The 23,419-nt window shown below is 39.7% G+C and overlaps 1 protein-coding gene across 1 annotated transcript in view; it reads right to left on the reverse strand.

Moving 5' to 3' along the window:
• The window catches only part of plpp4 (phospholipid phosphatase 4), a 242,169-nt gene extending 219,193 nt beyond the window's left edge, over positions 1–22,976 (reverse strand). Inside the window, exon 1 of the mRNA XM_078412844.1 lies at positions 22,651–22,976. Within this exon, the coding sequence (XP_078268970.1) occupies positions 22,651–22,742 (92 nt within the window). The 5' untranslated portion in view covers positions 22,743–22,976. The remainder of the gene's footprint in view (positions 1–22,650) is intronic.
• Positions 22,977–23,419: the final 443 nt, after the last annotated feature.

A 23,419-nucleotide genomic window follows, 5' to 3' on the forward strand; every position in this document is an offset into this window, starting at 1 on the left:
TACTTAGGCAAGATACTAAACAACGTAAAACTACACCAGGTTTAATGGGCACTTTGGGCTTAGATATTCCTCATCAAAATATCATTTGTCAAAATTCCAGCCGCAACCAAATAGTACGTCACCCAATTAAATTTATCTTTGAAGCTGCTGTATTGCAAGCAACAAAAGAAAGGTGTAGGAAGGAACAGCACCAAACACCCAGATCTAAGTCACCCATTCTCCAGGGATGCTGCCTGGAGTTACTCAAGCACAATGTCTCTTTTTTGTAAACCAATATCTGCTGTTCCATGTTTCTACCCATATTTATCTCCCAGTCAACTCAAATTATGCGAATATTATCTCACTACTCTCCATGGGAATTCATACCCAACAGGTCATACTGCATGAAAACAGGCCCTTCAGCCCAACTTGCCTTTGCCAAACAACATACCCCATCCTCACAAGTCCTACCTGCCTGCACTTGGCCCATAATCCTCTAAACCTATCCTCTCCATGTACCTGTTCAAATGTCTCTTAAATGTCATGATAGTACTTGCTTCAACTACCTCCAATAGCAGCTTTATCCATATAGCCATCACCCTTTGTGTAAAAAAAAGTTACCCCTCAGGTTCCTATTAAATCTGTCCCCCCTCACCTTAAACCCATGACCTCTGGTTCTCGATTCCCCAACGCTGAGCAAAGACTGTGCACTTACCCAATCTATTCTTCTCATGATTTTGTACACCTCTATAAGATCACCCCCCATCCTCCTGCGCTCCAAGGAATAAAGTCTGCCTGCTCATTCTCTCCCTATAGCTCAGGCCCTCGAGTCGCGGCAACATCCTTGTAAATCCTCTCTGGATTTTTGCCGAGATCCCTTTGGAAGGTAATTATTGGGCCAAATTGTGGTCAACCTGGTGGGCATGACTGCCTGAGGTCCATATGTCCAACCACTTGGCTGGTGCAGATGCGGAGGACCATTCTTGTCCCTCCATTCCCAGGAGTCAGGCAACCAGGTCCAGAGGTGTGTAGGAAGGAAGTGCAGATGCTGGTTTAAACCAAACATAGACACAAAAAGCTGGAGTAACTCAGCGGGACAGGCAGCATCTCCGGAGAGAAGGAACGGGTGACATTTTGGGTCGAGACCCTTCCGAAACGTCACCCATTCCTACTCTCCAGAGATGCTGCCTGTCTCACTGAGTTACTCCAGCTTTTTGTGTATGGCAAGTTGCAGAGATCTCTCCCTGGCTTTGGCTGGAAAGAAAGGCACAGGTTTGTTCCTTATGAATGAATGAATGTTTCGTTCATTAGGTCTCCCCGGTCCTACGCCCCCTTACAATTGCACGGTTTCATTCCTCTTATCACTGAGCATCATTTCATATTTTTCTGTGTTCATTTTGACTGCACATTGCACCGGCCTGCCCCCGTTTTCCAGGTCTATTACTGAGCTCCTCACTATTTCACTGTCATTTGCAAAGGATATCATTACTGTGCATTTCTCTCATCTACGCTATGCATATACATGAAAAAAGCAGCAATGGTTTTAATACCCTCCCTGAGGGACAGCTCTGCACACTCTCCAGTTTGAAGAGCAATCATACACCATTATCTTTGCTTTCTCATATCCAATTTCAAAACAAATCTGCCACCACACATTTATTGCAATGGCCTGCATTTTTTGTTAGCAACTATTATACAGTATTTCATTTTAGATGCTTTTGGAGGTCTGATCCATATCAGCTGGACATCCTCAGCAACCTTTCCTTACCTCATCTAAGGTATGTTTCTAGTTTTAGAGATGAACCGTGGAAACAGGGACTTCGGCCCACTGAGTCTGTGCCGAACATTGATCACCCTTTCACAATAGTTCCATGTTATTATGTGTTTAAACACATTGCACATGCGACTTTTAAGTAGCTTTCATTTTTTTCAAATGATAATCTTGGCTTATTCAAATTACTGGGGCAGATCCTCTGGTCCCATCACCACTCTGAATTTGGAGCGTACCCAGGTAGCAACATGAATATCCCAATTTCTGGACAAGAGTCGAAATCGATGCAGGCATCTTGCTCCCGACTCCCTCCTGCCCCTGTGCAAGTTCAGTGGAGTTGTCAATGCACCATGCAGTGAGAGCTGCTGCAAATCTCCCAGCTCGCAGGCTGCAGTGTCACCTCGGAATCAGTGCAAGGTTAATCAAACAAAGGCGTGCAGTCTCTTGTCCAGTGAACACAACCATTGGATACCAGGTGAGAGGTGAATTGTATTTTTATCATCTACTTAAGCTAGTTTTAATCATTTGGATTAACGTTCTACATGCAAGTGCGATTTTTAATTTAATTTTGAAATAAAAGATACTTTCCAGCAATATTTTTATACATTGATTAAGGTTCACCAGAATGCTGCCTGGATTAGGGGGTATTAGCTACAGGGAGAGGTTGGACAAACTCGGATTGTTTTCCCTGGATTACCAGAAGTAACGGGGAGACCTGATAGAAATATATAAAATTATGAGACACGTAGATAGTTTAGACAGTCAGAATCTTTTTCCCAGCGTGGAAATATCATATACTAGAAGGGCATGCTTTAATGTGGGAGGGGCAAGTTTCAAAGGAGATGTGCACAGGCAAGTTTTGTTTTACACAGAGGGTGGTGAGCACCTGGCATGCACAGCCAGAGGTGGTGGTTGAGGCAGATACGATAGGGACATTTAAGAGACTTTTGGTTAGGCACATGGACATGCAGGAAATGGAGAGATATGAAATTTATGCAGGCAGATAAGCATTGGGCTTGGCATCATGTTCACCACAGACGTTGTCGGGCCTGTTCCTGTGCTGTACCATTCCATGTGCTCTGGGTTTACTGAATCTTGGTCAAGGTCAAAGCGATTTACAATCATTCAGTGTCTTCTACCACAGCTTTGATGGCCTAGGTCAAAGGGTAGCGTTTCACCCTTATGTCGTTCTGGGCATTGACTAGCTGGGCTGAGGTCCCATAGGAAAGTTGCGCTGGGGACAACAGTTTGGGAAACAGCATCGTGCAGGGCCGGGCAGCCAGCATGCTTGCTGTAATTATCTCAGATATTCCACCCAACTGCCACCTACTGACCTGCATTTGCCATATTCACCCTTCTCCCTTGTCCTGGGAATGTATCCTTTTTCTCCAGAGATGATGCCTGACTCTTTGAGTTACTCCAGCACTGTGTCTATCTACTGATTAGGGATGGTCATCTTGGCTTTGTGTACGGGAAATTGTGTCTAACTTTGGTATAAACCAGCATCTTGCAATTCTTTGTTTCTACATTTAGCATTGGTATAAAGGGGTCAGGCTGAACTCAGTGGGGTTAAGTTCCTATATCTCTTTTGACTCTGACTCTAGGATCTCCCATACCTGAAATGGTTTGGAAAATTGTGCTCAGCATCTTCGTTAACTCCATCCCCAATGTAGGATATACCCCCATCAGGAAGGGGAAGCAATGGCTCTTTGTCTTTGAAGCTTCTCCTCTTTTATCCCAATGACAATGTCTTCCCCATTCCCCACTCACATTGACAGCATCCTGTTCATTGCCGAAGACAAATGCAAATGATGGTCCTAAGGTGCTAGTGTCCTTATAGCAGTGACCCAGATCTGTTTACATTCTTGATATTCCTGCCTATTTCCTGGAATTATAAAGATCTACCAGCTGCGTCTCTGTGCCGCCCATAACTGCTATTTTAACCACCTGTCTTTTTTTCACTTTATAATTCTTGTCAGAAACAGGTAGAAACTCAAGAACGTAAACACACACCTGGGTCACGATTATATGGACACTGGCACCTTCAGACCATGAATTACATGTCATATTGAATGCCCATCGCTGGCAGGTGACCAGAGCAAAATGTCTGGAAGTTTGTTCATTCATCCATGGAGGGAACAGCTGCAGCAGGGAAACTCGTCAAAGAAAATTCCAATTTACACGCAAGGTACTGTTTGTGCTCAGCCACTCACTGGCAATCCGCTCCCTCCCGAGAATGTATTTTAAGCTCAGCACAGAAAAGAATGTGGGGCTAGAAATTTCCAGACAAAATAACGGCAAAGTAATAGCACTCCACGAAATTAATCTGTAAATATCAACTACTCAGTGGTGAAGATGGATGCCATGGTTTCCAATTCTTCTCAAACTGCCATCCGGTTAGATTTTAAGCCTCGCCAAGATTCCAAAACTTGCCAAGAGTCCGCTCATTACGATTAAATGTGTGTCATAAAGTTGCTGGATTTTCATCATCAATGGAAATGAATCTCACTCCTGTCATCGTGACAAATGGGGTACTGTCGAGATTCATGATCCTAACTTGACCTTCGAGCACGAGGGGTCACAACGAAACTGTTCTGTCCGACTTCAGAATGCAGCAAATGGTTTCACTAGATTTTTAAACAACTTTCATCCACCTCTGCATTATTTTTTTGCCACCAACAATCCCATTAATGATGGAAGGCAATCAGTTGGATTAATGATGGAAGGCTCTCTTGACATACAAAAATACAAATGAATACATTTGGATTAACTAATAAGTAATTTGAGTAGCGACATGGTAAATTGTAAACGCTCGGATTAAAAGAGAGGACTTGGAATCCATAGTTTCCAGATCCTTACACTTTTGTTTATTGGTCATTTTTATGCCAGTTGTTGACAGATGGAAATCGATTTTCTCTGCCTCATCAGCAATTCCACTGATGCAGTTACATGCATTTTCGAAGATGGTAAAAGCTAATGAGATGACCTTTTGCCTTCAACAATCACTATTTTGTACGTTCGGGGCAGCCTGTACAAATCATGACAGCCCATAATGCTGCTTCAATCCTTCAAGTGTCAAGAATGTTTGTGCATTTCACACAGTCTCCCTGCTTTTCACTCGTTCATTCCCAAGTTGCACGTCCATCCAAAGTGCAAATAGATTATAATTTTATATCTTCTGCTCATTCTTTTTTACATGTTTCTCTTACCCTTTAGGATAAAAAGATACAAAGGGCAGTAGGAGCAGCCATTTGTTGTTTTCAATCTGCTTTTTAGTCATTAGTTTGCACTGATTTGCCTTCATCCCATCTCTTTTATCCAAGGCCCAACAATCTTCAAACATCTGAAAACCTGCTTCAGCCTTCATTACTTTTAATAACAACATTCATAACTCTGGAGTAGGGAATTTCAAAGTTCTGAAAACCTCAGATTATCTGTGTTAAGTGTTCAACTCTGCACTCTGAAGCCACGCTCTCTAGTTTTAGATTCTCCACAGCATTTAACCTGCCAAGCCCTCCCAGAAGCTTATAATGTTTCAATCCTGACTATGGGAGCTATCTGTACGGAGTTTGTACATTATCCCCTTGGCCGCGTGGATTTTCTCCGAGATCTTCAGTTTTCTCCCACACTCAAAGATGTCCAGGTTTATAGGCTAATTGGCTTTGGTTAAAGTGTAAATTGTCCCTAATGTGTGTAGGATAGTGGTAATGTGCAGGGATCGCTGGTCGGCGCGGACTCGGTGGGCCGAAGGGCCTGTTTCCACCCTGTAACCCTAAACTAAACTAAACTACTTCTTGCTTCTGCCTGCTAATCTTTCCTTTTTTATACATGACGGTGCACAGACCTCCCAAGTTAAACTCTACCCCTTTTCTTCCTTCCAAAGTGGATAACTTCACATTTCCCCTCGTTATACTCTACCATCTTTTTGTCAATTCACATAACCTGCCATCCGTCATGCTTTTTGTCCTTACAAGTTACTTAGATGAATCAGCAATTAGCTCGGCAACAACATGATGATGTCAGTTTACAGTTAAAAAGCCATGTGAGGTCACTCGTTGTAATATCATAGAACATGGAACGCAGGTAGAGGTCCTTTGGCCCACAATGTCTGCATCAACCCTGGTGCTAATCGAGACTAATCCCATCCAACTGCACATACGATACGATACAATAAAATTTTATTCATCCCTGGAGGGAAATTGGTCTGCCAACAGTCACAACACACAACAAGGTGCACGAAAACTTGAAATTAAAATGAAATTAAAAGTGAGAGAAAATAAGAAAAAGATAAGCGACTGTTGACTGGCTGCCGTGTGCACAGTGCCTTAACTGGAATCAACAGACAAACAAATGCAGTCTTGTCCCCTGGTCAGAGGATTCTAAAACAAGAGTGCCCCCCCTCCTCCCCCACATCGGGTCCCCCTTTGTTCTCTTCCCGTCCATCACGGTGGTCCCCCCTTTCCGGGTCCTCATTGTTATTCATGGCGGTCCCCCCGCCAGGTCCCCCATTGTCTTCCCCTCCCTCCCTCCCTCACGCTCATCGACCGCTGATCGCGGGTCAATCGCGAAGCACCACCGCTGCCGAGGCCCCCGCTGCTGCCGAGACCCCCATTGCCGCCAAGGCCCCCATTGCTGCCGAGACCTCCATTGTCGCCAAGGCCCCCATTGCTGCCGAGACCTCCATTGCCACCAAGACCCCCATTGCTGCCGAGACCCCCATTGCCGCCGAGGCCCCTGCTGCTGCCGAGACCCCCATTGCCGCCAAGGCCCCCATTGCTGCCGAGACCCCCATTGCCACCAAGGCCCCCGCTGCTGCCGAGACCCCCATTTCCGTCAAGGTCCCCGTTGCTACCGGTTCCCGTTCCCACCAAGGCTCCCATCGCCGCCCAGTTTGTCCGTAGTCCCCTGGGAGGCCTGTGGGGCCTACCGGGGCGCATTCCGGTGGTCCATATCCCTCTGTTCCTTGCCTGTTCATGTATCTGTATAAATGGCTCGTAAAGATTGCTATTGCACCGACTTCCACCAGTTCCCTGGCAGCTCGTTCCAAACACCTTCCTCTGTGTAATAAAACATGTCTCACATATCTCCTTTAAACTTCCCTCTCTGACCTATGCCCTCTATTATATAACATTTGCAATTAGTATTACGGCAATTCTTAACCCTGTAAATGATTTTTTTGACAATAGCAACAGTGTTACAATATAGCAATTCACTCAACATTTTTATATTTAATACTTTATTTTGATATTCATTTGCCAGTGGGAGTTGCTAATCATTGATGCACATTTTCTATGATATTCCACTGAGACGGTGTGACGCATATGCGCATTTAACGGAAAAACTGTTACCTTAAACAGTAAAGCTTGTTGTACCTCTATCCAAATTGTTGAGATCGTAGCTCAAATTGCTGAGATGGTTCATAAAATAATACATTGATGAGGATGTCAGACTTCAAATTATGCACTTTAAATTGTAAAGAATTATGTGACAACTGAATCATAAAAGAGAATGTCACAAGGTCGGGATAGTGGAGCACTGTGCTATGTCTGCTGTTTGCACATTCATGACATAACTTCTGAATTGAGCATTATCAATTGCGGATTGAGCTGTTTCACACATTTGTTTGCGTGGAACCTATGTTCTGCATGCCTGCACTCTCTGCACTGTGAGCAGCCTTTCCTTACATTCAATGCAATCTTCACCATTTAATTAAATGTTGCTTATTTCTAACAACCTGTTAATCTGAAATTAAAGTTCCACATCAAGCACCTTTTATTATTATTACCTCAATATGAACACTGCCAATTCACATATTTTCAAGCAAATAAGAGTAACAAGTATAGACTGCAGCTTTGGACAGTAAGACACTAACAAGTGCTGCTGCTGTTAGAGCTGCTGCCTTACAGCACCAGAGGCTCGGATTCAATTCTGACCCCAGGTGCTGTCTGTGTGGAGTTTGCACCTTCTTCCCGTGATCGTGTGGGCTTCCTCCGGGTGCTCCGGTTTCCTCCCATATCCAAAAGACATGTGGGTTTGTAGGTTAATTAGCCTCGGTAAAATTCTCTAATATTTAATGAGTGGACGGGAAAATGGGATAACATAGAACTCGTCTGAACGGGTGTTTAATGGTTGGTGTGGACTTGGTGGCCTGAATGACCCGTTTCCATGCTGTATCTCTGAACTAAAAAGTGCTCAGATATTTGGCAGAAGTATGAACTCATTCTGAGTTCTAGCTTCTGACAACAATTTTCCACTTCCTTTTGATGTGCTGTTATACCTGGTCATGTAAAATGCCAAAATAATGTATTTCTATTTGGATCTCAGAACACGGAAAAACATCTTATCCGGGCAAAGGCTTGAACAGGTGATAGCCCAAAAGCTATTTATCATTTATGAGAAAATAGTAATTGAAGCGCAGCTAAAATTCTTCCGAAGGGCCATATAACCATTCAGATTGAGGTAATGTGGTTACTGAATCTAACTCTTTGCTCTGTAATAGCTGTGCACTACCAGTATAACAGAAATATTGTAAATACTTAAATATTATCAACAATTATAGATTTCAAAACATTAAGGTATGTTCTTTTTTTTTTTTTTTTTTTAAATAAAATTTTATTGGGGATAGGTACATAACCTGTTTACATCTTTACAGTCATACATTTTTGAATTAATAATATTGTCAATTATTATTATATACCTTTTACCCCTTTTTTTAAATTTATTTTATATAAACTAAATAAAGCTAACGAAGTAGATGAAGTGAAGAAAGAAAAGAGAGAGAAGAAAACTAAAAACAAAAACCATTTTAAAAGAAAAAATAACTAAAAACAAAAAAAAAAATAAAAATAAGGAAAAAATTAGTTAAAGAAGAATGGAAAAATTTATTAAAATAACAAAAACTTCATTCGAGATATATTCGTACATTCCAAAGTATAGCATTTCATTCATTCTTTAGTCCGAGTGTTAGTCAGGTTCCTGTGCTGAACTATTCTGACCCTTTAAGTAATCAATAAAAGGAGACCATGTTTCAATGAATAATTCCTGTTTGTCCAACAGGGAAAATCTGATTCTTTCCACGTTTAAGGTCTCCGTCATTTCTATAATCCACATTTTAATTGTGGGGGCCGTAGGGCCTTTCCAAAATTTTAGAATTAATTTTTTTCCTGTTATTAAACTATAATCAATAAAGTTTTTTTGTGTTGTTCTGAATGTTTTATTTAATTCTAATTCTAATATTCCGAGTATAATTAATTTTGGATCTGGGTCCAATTGTGTGCTGGTTATTTTAGATATTATACTAAAAATATTTACCCAAAATTTTTTAATTTTTATACAGTTTGCAAACATATGAGATAATGTAGCTTCTAAATGTTGACATTTATCACATTTAGGTGAAATATGTTGGAAAATTTTATGTAGTTTTGTTTTGGAATAATGTAACCTATGTAATACTTTAAATTGTATTAGAGAATGTCTGGCGTTTAGTGAACACTGATCTATATGTTGCAAACTTTCTTCCCAAGTATCTTTCGTTATTACTTGATTTAATTCTTTTTCCCATTTTTGTCTATATAAATCCGTAGAAGGCATGTCACTGTCTAATAAAATATTATATATATAAGATATTAATTTTTCTGTATTAGGATGTTTGTTCCAACATTCGTCAAGAATTTCTGAATTTCTAATTTGAAAATTTTGGGAGTTCGACTTTACGTAATCTCTAAGTTGAAGATATCTGAAATAATCATTTCCACGAAGACCATAAATCTGTTGCAACTCCTGAAATGTCAGAAAGGTGCCTTCCTTATAAAGTTGTCCCATATTTTTAATTCCATAATTCTTCCACTGTGTAAAACCCCGGTCTAACCATGAAGGCTTAAACAAAGGATTATTCACAATTGGAAGAAAAAGCGATAAATTATCTAGTTTTAATGTCTTTTTTAATTGTTTCCAAATTCGTATAGCACTAAATATTATAGGGTTTTCCCTATAAATTTTTTTGTTTAATTTAGACGTGGCAAATAATATCGAACCAATATCAAAAGGCAAACAATCTTCCTTTTCCATTTTTAACCAGTCTGGTTGAAGATCTATTTCTTCCAACCAGAAATTCATATTTTTAATATTAACTGCCCAGAAATAAAACAAAAAATTGGGTAAAGCCAGGCCTCCATTTATTTTTGATTTACACAAGTGTCTTTTATTTATCCTATGATTCTTATAATCCCAGATGAAATCATTAACAATAGAGTCCAATTTTTAAAAAAAGTTTTTTGTCAAATATATCGGAATTGTCTGAAAAAGGTATAATATTTGCGGTAAAAAAATCATTTTTATGGCATTAATTTTGCCTACCATTGAGATGGGGAGTGTTTTCCAGTATTGAATATTCTTATGTAGTTTGTTCAGTAACGGGGGGAAGTTTGCTTTAAATAATGATGTATATATCTTAGTTACATAGATACCTAGATATTTAAATTTTTCATTTACTATTTTAAATGGAAATTGTTGTATTATCTGTTTGTTATGTTCCCTTATTGGCATAATTTCGCTTTTATTCCAATTTATTCTGTATCCTGAAAGTGATCCAAATTGGGTTATTAGCTTTAATAAGTTTGGAATACTAATTTCTGGTTTTGTGATGTAAATTAATACGTCATCTGCATATAGAGAAATTTTGTTCTCTGTGTCCTTTGTGTTATATCCATGTATTTCCGGATGCCCCCTAACTCTTTCTGCCAGTGGCTCAATAGCAAGCGCAAATAATAATGGGGATAACGGGCATCCTTGTCTACAACCTCTAGCTAGTCTAAATTTCGATGACAACCTTTGGTTTGTAAATATTCTAGCCGTGGGATTTGTATATAACAGTTTTATCCATGTACAGAATTTCTCCCCTAGCTGCATATTTTCCATCACCAAAAATAAATAAGACCATTCAACCTGATCAAATGCTTTTTCAGCATCTAGTGAGATTATTGCTAGATCTTCATTAATAATTCTCTTGGAATATATAATATTAAATAATCTTCTTAGATTATAGTATGAGTATCGTTTCTGAATGAAGCCTGTTTGGTCAGGGTGTATTAATTTATTCATCACCGTACTTAATCTATTCGCTAGTATTTTAGTTAAAATTTTTTGATCTGTATTTAAAAGTGCAATTGCTCTGTATGATCCCGGGTCTTCCGGATCTTTATCAGCTTTAGGAATCAGTATTATTATAGATTCATTTAAAGTATCTGGAAGTTTCTGTTGAGTATATATATACTCATACAGTCTATGTAAACGTGGGCTAAGCAAATCATAGAATTTTTTATAAAATTCGGAGCCTAAACCATCTGGTCCTACTGCTTTACCGTTTTTTAAAGAACCAATAGACTCCTCAATATCCTTTATCGTAATCTCCCTTTCTAATAATTCTCTATCGTTTGAATCTAAACCTTTTAAATTACATTTTTTTAAAAAGTCTGCTATTCCTTCTGATTGTGCTACGGTTTTAGTTGAATAAAGGTTCTGATAATATTGAAGAAATCTATCATTTATGTCCTTGGGCATTTTTAATAATTCTCCTGTCTCTGTTCTAATTTTATGAATTATTTTTTCCCCTTCCATTTTTCGTAATTGACGTGCTAATAGTTTTTGTGGTTTGTCTCCAAATTCAAAATGTAATTGTTTTGTTTTTTGATAAAGTTTTATTACTTGTTCTGAATACATTTTATTTAATTTATATTTCAATACAGCAATTTTATTATGTTTTAAAGTAGATGGCATTCTCGCATTTTCTATATCTAGTTGTTTAATTTCACTTTCCAATGTATGTTGCTTAATCCTGTTCTCTTTATTATAAAATGCTTGAGCAGAAATTAATGTACCTCGAACATACGCTTTAAACGTTTCCCACATAAGAGAAATAGGTGTGTCAGGGTTGTCATTTACCTCCAAAAATATTTGAATCTGTTTAATAATATATTCCTGGGATGACTTTTCGTTCAAAATTTGTGGGTTAAATCTCCAATATGCTTGTTTCTCGGACATTCCATTTAATTTAATCATGAATGTTACAGGTGCATGATCCGAAATTATAATGTTATGGTATTTTGAATTATAAATAAATGGAATAAACGTAGAGTCAACTAAAAAATAATCTATTCTTGAGTATGTTTTGTGTACTGGTGAGTAAAATGAATATTCCCGTCCAGTTGGGTTTTCTATTCTCCAGACATCCTTAATATTAGTGGTATTAATAAATGAATTTAAAAATACACTTGATTGAGATTTTATTTTTTTTTGCATTGATGATCTATCTAAGTATGGATCTAATGTACAATTGAAGTCTCCTCCAATTATTAATTTATATTGTGTGAATTCAGGAATTTTATTAAATGTTTTATTAAAGAACATAGGGTTATCAAAATTAGGCCCGTAAACATTAAGAAGAATCACTTTTTCTCCATTTAATTCTCCAACTAATATAATATATCTGCCATCAATATCCACTATTGTTGAGGAGTTCTTAAAAGGTATTCCTTTACGAATTAGTATTGCAACTCCTCTAGACTTGTGGGAAAAGGAGGAGTGATATGATTCAGCAATCCACTTAGCTTTAAGTCTATGTTGAGATTCCTTCTTGAGATGTGTTTCTTGAAGAAATATTATATCAGTTTTGATTAAATTTAGATGTGCCAAAACTTTACCTCTCTTAATTGGTTCATTGATTCCCTTGACATTCCAACTACAAAATGTTATTCCCTGACCCCCACTTGTCATATTAATGTCTTGCATATTGTTTCTAAGGTGGTCTATAACCGATCAGAAGGTACAACACACAGAACCTGACCCTGCTCCCGAACCTCAAATAGATGAATTTAAAATCATATACAACGCTATTCCGAACACATCTCCTTGTATTTGTCTTATTTTCCCATTCTAACATTAAGTTACAAAAATATTTAAAAAGAGAAAAGTGATAGAGTTGATTAATATAGGGTGAAAGAAAAGAAACTACCTCTACAATTAGTGTAGTTAGTGATAGCCACACTAACGTGGCTAGAATTCTAAAGACTTCCGTAGCCTTTGTAAAAAAAAAAAAATTCTAGCTCCGTGCGCAAAGAAAATAAAGGGTTATTTCTAACATTCATATATCTTCTTTGGGAGTAACAAACTTATTTACATACCCATACATACACACACACGATATACCCCTATATATATATATACATACCCGTATGTATGCATACATAAGCACATAACCTCTACATATCTCTACATATCATATTAATTTTTCCACTAAATCTATCATAAATTTAATTTTAAATTGAAAAGTAAAGAGAAAAACGGTCAAACTTTATTATGACTTAGGCTAATTTACCTCTTGCATATCTTCCTAAATAATATAATTGTGTAATTCATTTCTATGTTAATCGAAGACTATTGATTATTCATCATTGTTATCAATCATATACAGTATTAAATTTATATGATTTATGTTAATGTTAATAATTTTATTAATAATTTTTAGTGGTAATATAGATATTTAATAAATATTGGTTATTACATATATAGTTCTATATGAGTATACAGATAATAATAATGATTAGTAAACAGAAAAAACAGAAAAGATCACGGTTTTCTCCAATGTCCTCCATCCATTTCGGTTTCCGGATCTCCTCAAAGCTCTTGAAAAAACTTTAAAGGTCTTTTTAGATCTGGCGGGACTCCTAAAGGGTAATGTGAATTCTTCAGTCTGTCATGTTTCCGACTTCTTTAGCATATTCCATTGCTTTTTCATGGTCTGTAAAAAAGTGTACCTTGGACTTGTAGGAGACTCTTAGTCTTGCGGGATAAAGCAAGCTGTATCTCAGATCAGAAAAGCTAATGAGATGACCTTTTGCCTTCAACAATCACTATTTTGTACGTTCGGGGCAGCCTGTACAAATCATGACAGCCCATAATGCTGCTTCAATCCTTCAAGTGTCAAGAATGTTTGTGCATTTCACACAGTCTCCCTGCTTTTCACTCGTTCATTCCCAAGTTGCACGTCCATCCAAAGTGCAAATAGATTATAATTTTATATCTTCTGCTCATTCTTTTTTACATGTTTCTCTTACCCTTTAGGATAAAAAGATACAAAGGGCAGTAGGAGCAGCCATTTGTTGTTTTCAATCTGCTTTTTAGTCATTAGTTTGCACTGATTTGCCTTCATCCCATCTCTTTTATCCAAGGCCCAACAATCTTCAAACATCTGAAAACCTGCTTCAGCCTTCATTACTTTTAATAACAACATTCATAACTCTGGAGTAGGGAATTTCAAAGTTCTGAAAACCTCAGATTATCTGTGTTAAGTGTTCAACTCTGCACTCTGAAGCCACGCTCTCTAGTTTTAGATTCTCCACAGCATTTAACCTGCCAAGCCCTCCCAGAAGCTTATAATGTTTCAATCCTGACTATGGGAGCTATCTGTACGGAGTTTGTACATTATCCCCTTGGCCGCGTGGATTTTCTCCGAGATCTTCAGTTTTCTCCCACACTCAAAGATGTCCAGGTTTATAGGCTAATTGGCTTTGGTTAAAGTGTAAATTGTCCCTAATGTGTGTAGGATAGTGGTAATGTGCAGGGATCGCTGGTCGGCGCGGACTCGGTGGGCCGAAGGGCCTGTTTCCACCCTGTAACCCTAAACTAAACTAAACTACTTCTTGCTTCTGCCTGCTAATCTTTCCTTTTTTATACATGACGGTGCACAGACCTCCCAAGTTAAACTCTACCCCTTTTCTTCCTTCCAAAGTGGATAACTTCACATTTCCCCTCGTTATACTCTACCATCTTTTTGTCAATTCACATAACCTGCCATCCGTCATGCTTTTTGTCCTTACAAGTTACTTAGATGAATCAGCAATTAGCTCGGCAACAACATGATGATGTCAGTTTACAGTTAAAAAGCCATGTGAGGTCACTCGTTGTAATATCATAGAACATGGAACGCAGGTAGAGGTCCTTTGGCCCACAATGTCTGCATCAACCCTGGTGCTAATCGAGACTAATCCCATCCAACTGCACATACGATACGATACAATAAAATTTTATTCATCCCTGGAGGGAAATTGGTCTGCCAACAGTCACAACACACAACAAGGTGCACGAAAACTTGAAATTAAAATGAAATTAAAAGTGAGAGAAAATAAGAAAAAGATAAGCGACTGTTGACTGGCTGCCGTGTGCACAGTGCCTTAACTGGAATCAACAGACAAACAAATGCAGTCTTGTCCCCTGGTCAGAGGATTCTAAAACAAGAGTGCCCCCCCTCCTCCCCCACATCGGGTCCCCCTTTGTTCTCTTCCCGTCCATCACGGTGGTCCCCCCTTTCCGGGTCCTCATTGTTATTCATGGCGGTCCCCCCGCCAGGTCCCCCATTGTCTTCCCCTCCCTCCCTCCCTCACGCTCATCGACCGCTGATCGCGGGTCAATCGCGAAGCACCACCGCTGCCGAGGCCCCCGCTGCTGCCGAGACCCCCATTGCCGCCAAGGCCCCCATTGCTGCCGAGACCTCCATTGTCGCCAAGGCCCCCATTGCTGCCGAGACCTCCATTGCCACCAAGACCCCCATTGCTGCCGAGACCCCCATTGCCGCCGAGGCCCCTGCTGCTGCCGAGACCCCCATTGCCGCCAAGGCCCCCATTGCTGCCGAGACCCCCATTGCCACCAAGGCCCCCGCTGCTGCCGAGACCCCCATTTCCGTCAAGGTCCCCGTTGCTACCGGTTCCCGTTCCCACCAAGGCTCCCATCGCCGCCCAGTTTGTCCGTAGTCCCCTGGGAGGCCTGTGGGGCCTACCGGGGCGCATTCCGGTGGTCCATATCCCTCTGTTCCTTGCCTGTTCATGTATCTGTATAAATGGCTCGTAAAGATTGCTATTGCACCGACTTCCACCAGTTCCCTGGCAGCTCGTTCCAAACACCTTCCTCTGTGTAATAAAACATGTCTCACATATCTCCTTTAAACTTCCCTCTCTGACCTATGCCCTCTATTATATAACATTTGCAATTAGTATTACGGCAATTCTTAACCCTGTAAATGATTTTTTTGACAATAGCAACAGTGTTACAATATAGCAATTCACTCAACATTTTTATATTTAATACTTTATTTTGATATTCATTTGCCAGTGGGAGTTGCTAATCATTGATGCACATTTTCTATGATATTCCACTGAGACGGTGTGACGCATATGCGCATTTAACGGAAAAACTGTTACCTTAAACATTAAAGCTTGTTGTACCTCTATCCAAATTGTTGAGATCGTAGCTCAAATTGCTGAGATGGTTCATAAAATAATACATTGATGAGGATGTCAGACTTCAAATTATGCACTTTAAATTGTAAAGAATTATGTGACAACTGAATCATAAAAGAGAATGTCACAAGGTCGGGATAGTGGAGCACTGTGCTATGTCTGCTGTTTGCACATTCATGACATAACTTCTGAATTGAGCATTATCAATTGCGGATTGAGCTGTTTCACACATTTGTTTGCGTGGAACCTATGTTCTGCATGCCTGCACTCTCTGCACTGTGAGCAGCCTTTCCTTACATTCAATGCAATCTTCACCATTTAATTAAATGTTGCTTATTTCTAACAACCTGTTAATCTGAAATTAAAGTTCCACATCAAGCACCTTTTATTATTATTACCTCAATATGAACACTGCCAATTCACATATTTTCAAGCAAATAAGAGTAACAAGTATAGACTGCAGCTTTGGACAGTAAGACACTAACAAGTGCTGCTGCTGTTAGAGCTGCTGCCTTACAGCACCAGAGGCTCGGATTCAATTCTGACCCCAGGTGCTGTCTGTGTGGAGTTTGCACCTTCTCCCCGTGATCGTGTGGGCTTCCTCCGGGTGCTCCGGTTTCCTCCCATATCCAAAAGACATGTGGGTTTGTAGGTTAATTAGCCTCGGTAAAATTCTCTAATATTTAATGAGTGGACGGGAAAATGGGATAACATAGAACTCGTCTGAACGGGTGTTTAATGGTTGGTGTGGACTTGGTGGCCTGAATGACCCGTTTCCATGCTGTATCTCTGAACTAAAAAGTGCTCAGATATTTGGCAGAAGTATGAACTCATTCTGAGTTCTAGCTTCTGACAACAATTTTCCACTTCCTTTTGATGTGCTGTTATACCTGGTCATGTAAAATGCCAAAATAATGTATTTCTATTTGGATCTCAGAACACGGAAAAACATCTTATCCGGGCAAAGGCTTGAACAGGTGATAGCCCAAAAGCTATTTATCATTTATGAGAAAATAGTAATTGAAGCGCAGCTAAAATTCTTCCGAAGGGCCATATAACCATTCAGATTGAGGTAATGTGGTTACTGAATCTAACTCTTTGCTCTGTAATAGCTGTGCACTACCAGTATAACAGAAATATTGTAAATACTTAAATATTATCAACAATTATAGATTTCAAAACATTAAGGTATGTTCTTTGGAATCTTGGTCTTGGTCAGGCCAGATTTTACATTTTCTTTTCTTATCTTATTGTGTAATTTCCACAATTTGTGATGGCTCATTCATTAAACTGTCATCTTTTGCCGGCATTTTTAAGAAAGGACTTTGACAAAAAACACTGATTATGCAGAAGCCAACCTGATCCCGTGAAGAACGGACTACTTAAGACATACGATCCTATCCTATTGTGATACATTTAGAGTCAAAGTCTTGCAACATGGATACAGGCCCTTCAGCCTAAGTTGCCCATGATGACCAAGAAGCCTCATCTGCAGTAGTCCCACGCCTGCATTTGGTCCATATTGCTCCAAACCGTGCCTATCCATATACCTGTCTAAATATCTTTTAAACATTGTTTTTGTATCTGCCTCAACTACCTCCTCCGGCAGCTTGTTCAATATACCCATCACCGTCTGTGTGAAAAATTGCCCATGAGGTTCCTAATAAATCTTCCGCTCTCACCGTATACTGTAACAATTTACTCTGGTTCTTGACTCCCCTACTCTAGGTTAAAGACTCTGTGCATTCCTCTATCTATTCCCCTCATGGCTGTATGCACCTCTATAAGATCACCCCTCAGCCTCTTGCGCTCCAGGGCAAAAAGTCCTAGCCTGTCCAATCTCTCCCTGTAGCTCAGCCCTATAAGGTCTGGCACCATCCTTGTAAAATATCACAAAGTAAAATGTCATTTAGTGTAAATATTGACCAAATAATGTTGCAAATATTACATCTAATTTATAAACCAGATCTACAGATCAGTCATTTAATTTTTACACATTTCTGAATTGCTTTTGACAGTTTAATTAAAATAAACTTGCATAAAAACAAAAAGTACGAGACATACACCAAGGGTCAGGAAAGAGCAGGTCAACAACTTGTCAGATTTTTTTACCAGCAGCACCAAAAGACCAGATCTTTTGGGCTTGGTTTCCTCACCCACTATCATGTTTAGCAGCACCCCATTCTCACACTTACCTTGTCCAGAAATGAAGGGCCTACTTGTTGTCCCTTGTCCCTAGTGACAGGGTCTCAAGTCTAAGGGGAAGGAGTCCCACCCTTAAAGTACCCCTGATAGATGGCAAAGCTGAGGCTGGAAGTCACTGGCTACAAAAACTGTGATTGGTTTTAATGGCACTCAAATGAATCAAACATTCAGAGAAGTAATTAAACAAATAAATATTGATAACAACTAAAAATAATTTAAATCACGAAAGAAAAAGAATAAAATAAGTCACGTACCTTCGCTTTTGCTTCCCGAGCCTTTGCCCTACAATCCCCGTTGAAATCAATGAGATCTCACATCCGTATCAGATCTAATCTGGCACAAGATGTAACTGATAATTTCCTCAACATTTTGCTGGCTTTCCCGACAATGCTAGGCCCGGTCACTGATGTGGACAGATTTGATCTTCTGAAACTCAAAGTGAAAATCTTCTGTGTCAGACAATTCCTGTGCAGAATTCCGGAATTTACTGTACTTTGAATGATTGCATGCTGGCAGTTCCAATCGATAACACAGCAATAGCCATAGGATCAGCCTGTTAATTTGTCTCCACAGATGCTGCCTGAGCATTTACAAAATGTTCTGTTTTTATTCCAGCTTTCCAGCATCCAGAGAATATTGCTTTTACATTATATTAACTACTTTAATTTGGTCAAGGAAAAAACAGAATGGGACAAAATGGGCAATTAAATATATTAATATATTTTTAAGGCAGAGATAGATTCTTGGTTATTATGGGTGTTAGGGGTTGTGGGGAGAAGGCAGGAGAATTTGGTTAAGAGAGAAAGATATATCAGCCATGATTGGATGGCGGTGTGGACTTGATTCTAATTCTGCTCCTATCGCTTATGAACTTATGAACAATCGTTGTCAATGGAAATAAGAAACGGTTCTAATTTCATTATTGCATGAGAACCTTGCACATCTTTTTTCTACTGATATTAGCTGAGAAAACCAAAGCACTTCACTCAAGTTCAATTTTCTACCCTTCTTAATGCACCGGTGTCCTTGTTGAATTTTTTAAGCAAAAACCATGAAAGTAACTATAAATTAGTAATTAACATCAAACAAAATGGTAAACATTTTTGTCATTTTTCTTAGTTGGTTCTACAATCTTCACCCACCCCCTCAAACATTCTTTAATGTAAACACAAAAAGCTGGCGTAACCCAGCGGGTCAGGCTGAAGAAGGGTCAGAAGAAAGGTCTCGACCCAAAACTGTCACCCATTCCTCTTCTCCAGAGATGTGGCCTGACCTGCTGAGTTGATCCAACTTTTTGTGTCTATTTTCGGTGTAAACCAGCATCTGTTGTTCCCTCCTACACATTCTTCAATATAGCATCCGTTGTAATCTCTGGGAACTACACCAATACACTTCTTGGTTATTAAATTAACTTTGAAATTATATCACTTATTTTATGGAACAAGTGGCATTCAATTTGAACACAGGAAGTCGCTACAGTCAGCAATGAAGTATTGACCGGATGGTCTATTTAATAATATAAATTGAAGAATAGGTGTTGGACATGCTCTGTCTTATTCTAACGTAAGATGTCTTCCTCTTCTTCAAACACAATCATGGGGTCATTCATGTCTGCCAGAGAGAGATGTAGGTTTGGTTTAACGTGCATCTGGAAGTCAGCATCTCCAACAGTTCAGTGCTCCCACTGTGAGCCAATATCCCACTCTTAAATCTCCCTAGCGAGACGTAAACTGATTCAAGGGCAAGAATGCATAGACCAAACCATTGAACCTCAAGGATGGCGGCACCATAGATTGTTAGCACTACACAAATTTGCACATATTTTTATTTCATCTGTCATCACATTGAATTAATAAGTTCTCTGGATTTTTTTTTGTTGCATTTCTAGTTTGCAAATGCAATACCTATAAATGCAAATCTTTCTCCTATCGGCCAGAAATAAAATTAGATTTGAGTAATGGTTCATCTCATGTATGCAGATAAAATTGATGCACAGAGAAATTCAAGATGTATTAAATCGAAGGTAGACACAAAATGCTGGAGTAACTCAGTGGGACAGGCAGCATCTCTGGAGAGAATGTTGATCCAGAAGTTGTTGATCCAGAAGTGCTATAATTTTGGCAAAGCTTTTGTCTTAGACTATAAACTTAATGAAATGATCCAATGACCCTTGGGTCAAGATTATATCACTGATGTAAAATTTGACATTCTGCCCCTTTATTGTTGAGGCCACTTGGGTTTTGGGAAATACAAAATTCACCAGTATAAAAAATTAACTATTTGTTTGATGGCTGCATGATATAAATAGCTCACAAAATGTGTAGGAAGGAACTGCAGATGCTGAAGAAGGGTCACGACCCAAAACGTCACCCATTCCTTCTAGTCTGAAGAAGGGTCTCAACCCGAAATGTCACCCATTCCTTCTTTCAAAACATGAAGTTTTTCTCGCTGAGTTACTCCAGCATTTTGTATCTATCTTTGATATAAATAGCTCTTTATTTTCTCCTGTGGAACTAACTGGCAGAGTTACAGCTAAAATCTCAACTGAATGAATGTAAAAAAATATATTACAAATAAATCCATTATTAGTTCTCCATCGAACATTTGGGATGTTCCACAGATCAGAGATGATTAGTGACTACCAGTAGACCAAGTCATTCTAACTGTGACATGAGAAATGTTTTTAACATTGCCAGTCTGGTAAGAACTGCCAAAAATAAGAATGGTTTGCAATATACAAAGGGCTGTGATGATCCAAATGGTTAATAGTGTGAAGAAACATGTAAGAAATATATCAAGCACCAAAATCGGATGTAAAATAAGAGTGGTACGGTTACTGTATTCTGAAATATTCAGATGTAGTTGATGAAAATGTATGGTGAGATGGTAAATCCATTAAATGAAATTGTGTTATGGTACATTCAAGAATCTCAGCCGAATGTAGAAAGGTGGTACAATGTGCTGAAGCACTTAAATCTAACGTGAACGAGTAGTGTTGTAATTCCAAACTCGCAAACCCTTGAGGTTTCGAGCTCTGCTGGAAGCAAAACCACTCAGATTTAACATGAAGGGGAAGCGAGGTGTGCTGAAGGTCAGAAAAAGACATTATGGTACAGTGAAGTATTTAAATGTAATGTGAAAAGATATTACAGTACACTCTATATATGCTTCCTTCTATTGAGTATTGGCCACCAGTAATAGGAAACCTCCAATAGGAGGCGCCACCTGCATTAGGTTACATTTCCCATCTTTCTCACACTGTAATCAGAGCACTGTGTATTTATTTTCCTGTGGAATAGTTAAAGCAACCTCCAGCATCAGTAAACCGAAGCTGCACTAATTGCATTCCACTTTATACCTGATGAGGGAGTTCCACGGTAATGCATTAAACAGCCTTGAATGAATAATTTGCTGCAGTACCAAAGACCTGGAGTAAACATAATCCGAGTCAAACAATCCCCCTTTCTGTTTGAAATTAGTTTACATCCACAGCTCAGACAGAACTACAACGTGAATTGCAACATGTTTTACTTTGGAGCTAATTTGCATGAATAATGATACTAATTAGTGTTATTAAATAAGTATTTACTTTGACTGAAATTTGGCTGCTGATCAACAGATGGGTTGCCACACATTAAACTTCGCAGCTGATCTTTAATAAATTAAATCACACCTCCAGGATTGTCAATGGAGCGCATTAATCACACGAAGGGAGGCATTATCGTTGCCATTAGAATTCCTGCACATTGCAACTTGTTCAATGCCTATCTATGACAAACTGTGACAATGTATTTCTTCAGAAACAAACAAGTTAACGTTGCTGCAAGGTAGCCGAGAGCCCGAGCGAATGACATGGAAACGACAGTGGCTCAGGGTTTCAGTCAAGACCAGCGGGCACAAATATTAACCAGCACAGTTACCGAGTAAGTGATGCGCACCCTTGTCAGATAGCACCAGGTTTACAATAAAAGCATTATTACTTTAAAAAAAACCAATTACACTTTGCAGCTTCCGTGTCACAGCAACTAAGGTTTGCACAATGCGGTCACTATACAACTGCAGAGTGAAGGGGCTCGGAAGTCCCAGACACTAACTCTCTCTCTCTCTCCTCACTCGAACCCCTGGAGTCGCAAGCAGCCAGGGTTTGAGGCGAAAGTAGAGTTCAAATAAGGGGGCTGCATTGAAGTTAACGGTTCCAGGGATGGAGGGTGATGGAGAGGGGGTGCAATAAAAGCAGAAACAGCAACAATCATAAAAAGCAAAAGAGATAAAACAACAAACGTGGAATAAAAAGGACACAATGGTGTGGTTGGAGGGGATGCAATGCACAAAGCGATGCTCACACTCCCCGGAGTTGGTATGCCCAGTCCAGAAATAAACTAATCCAGTTAATAGAGTGACACTTACACAAAAACTCCGAAGAGGAAAGCTCTCATGCCGACCTCTATGGCCAAATCCCGCAATCTCTTCCTCTGTGGTTCCTGGGGAGGCAACTGCATGTCCGAGCTGGAGATTGTTATGATTTGTCTGCTTTAAAAGGATAACGGGTGGATGTCCCAGCCAGTGGAGGGGACGGGTGTCAGAGGATGGCAGCTTTCTCTGGACCTCACTCAGCTCGGGATGACTCCGTCAACCAAAAGCCGCCGCCGCCGCCTCACCAGGTCGCGCATCTCCAGCGCTGATCGCGTTGAATTTTAGCTCCCCCTGCCTTCGGCACAGGCATCCCGCAACGCGTATTGTGCGCGGCTGATCAGGTGAGTGAGCCGGCGGAGGGAGGGCGGTGTCGAGTGAGCCTCAGACCAGTCTAGGTGGTGCGGAGACGCAGAGCTCAGGTGGCACACGGGGCACCTCAGTGGAGTTTAGAAGCAACGCGACAAGCTCCAGCGACCTGTAAACACCGCGAAAGGCTGCGGCTCCGCTGACTCCTGACATTTGCAACTCAAGTGCATTCCGAGATGCAAATTAAATACAGGTCAAGTGCATTCCAAGATGCAACTCAAATGCATTCTATAATGCAAGTAAAATGCATTCTAAGATGCAACTCAAATGCATTCTAAGGTGCCACTCAAATGCATTCTAAGATGCAACTCAAATGCATTCTAAGATGTCACTCAAATGCATTCTAAGATGCAACTCATGCATTCTAAAATGCAACTCAAATGCATTTTAAGATGCC

The sequence above is a fragment of the Rhinoraja longicauda genome, chromosome 16 (assembly GCF_053455715.1).
Source record: "Rhinoraja longicauda isolate Sanriku21f chromosome 16, sRhiLon1.1, whole genome shotgun sequence".
Lineage (NCBI taxonomy): Eukaryota > Metazoa > Chordata > Chondrichthyes > Rajiformes > Arhynchobatidae > Rhinoraja > Rhinoraja longicauda.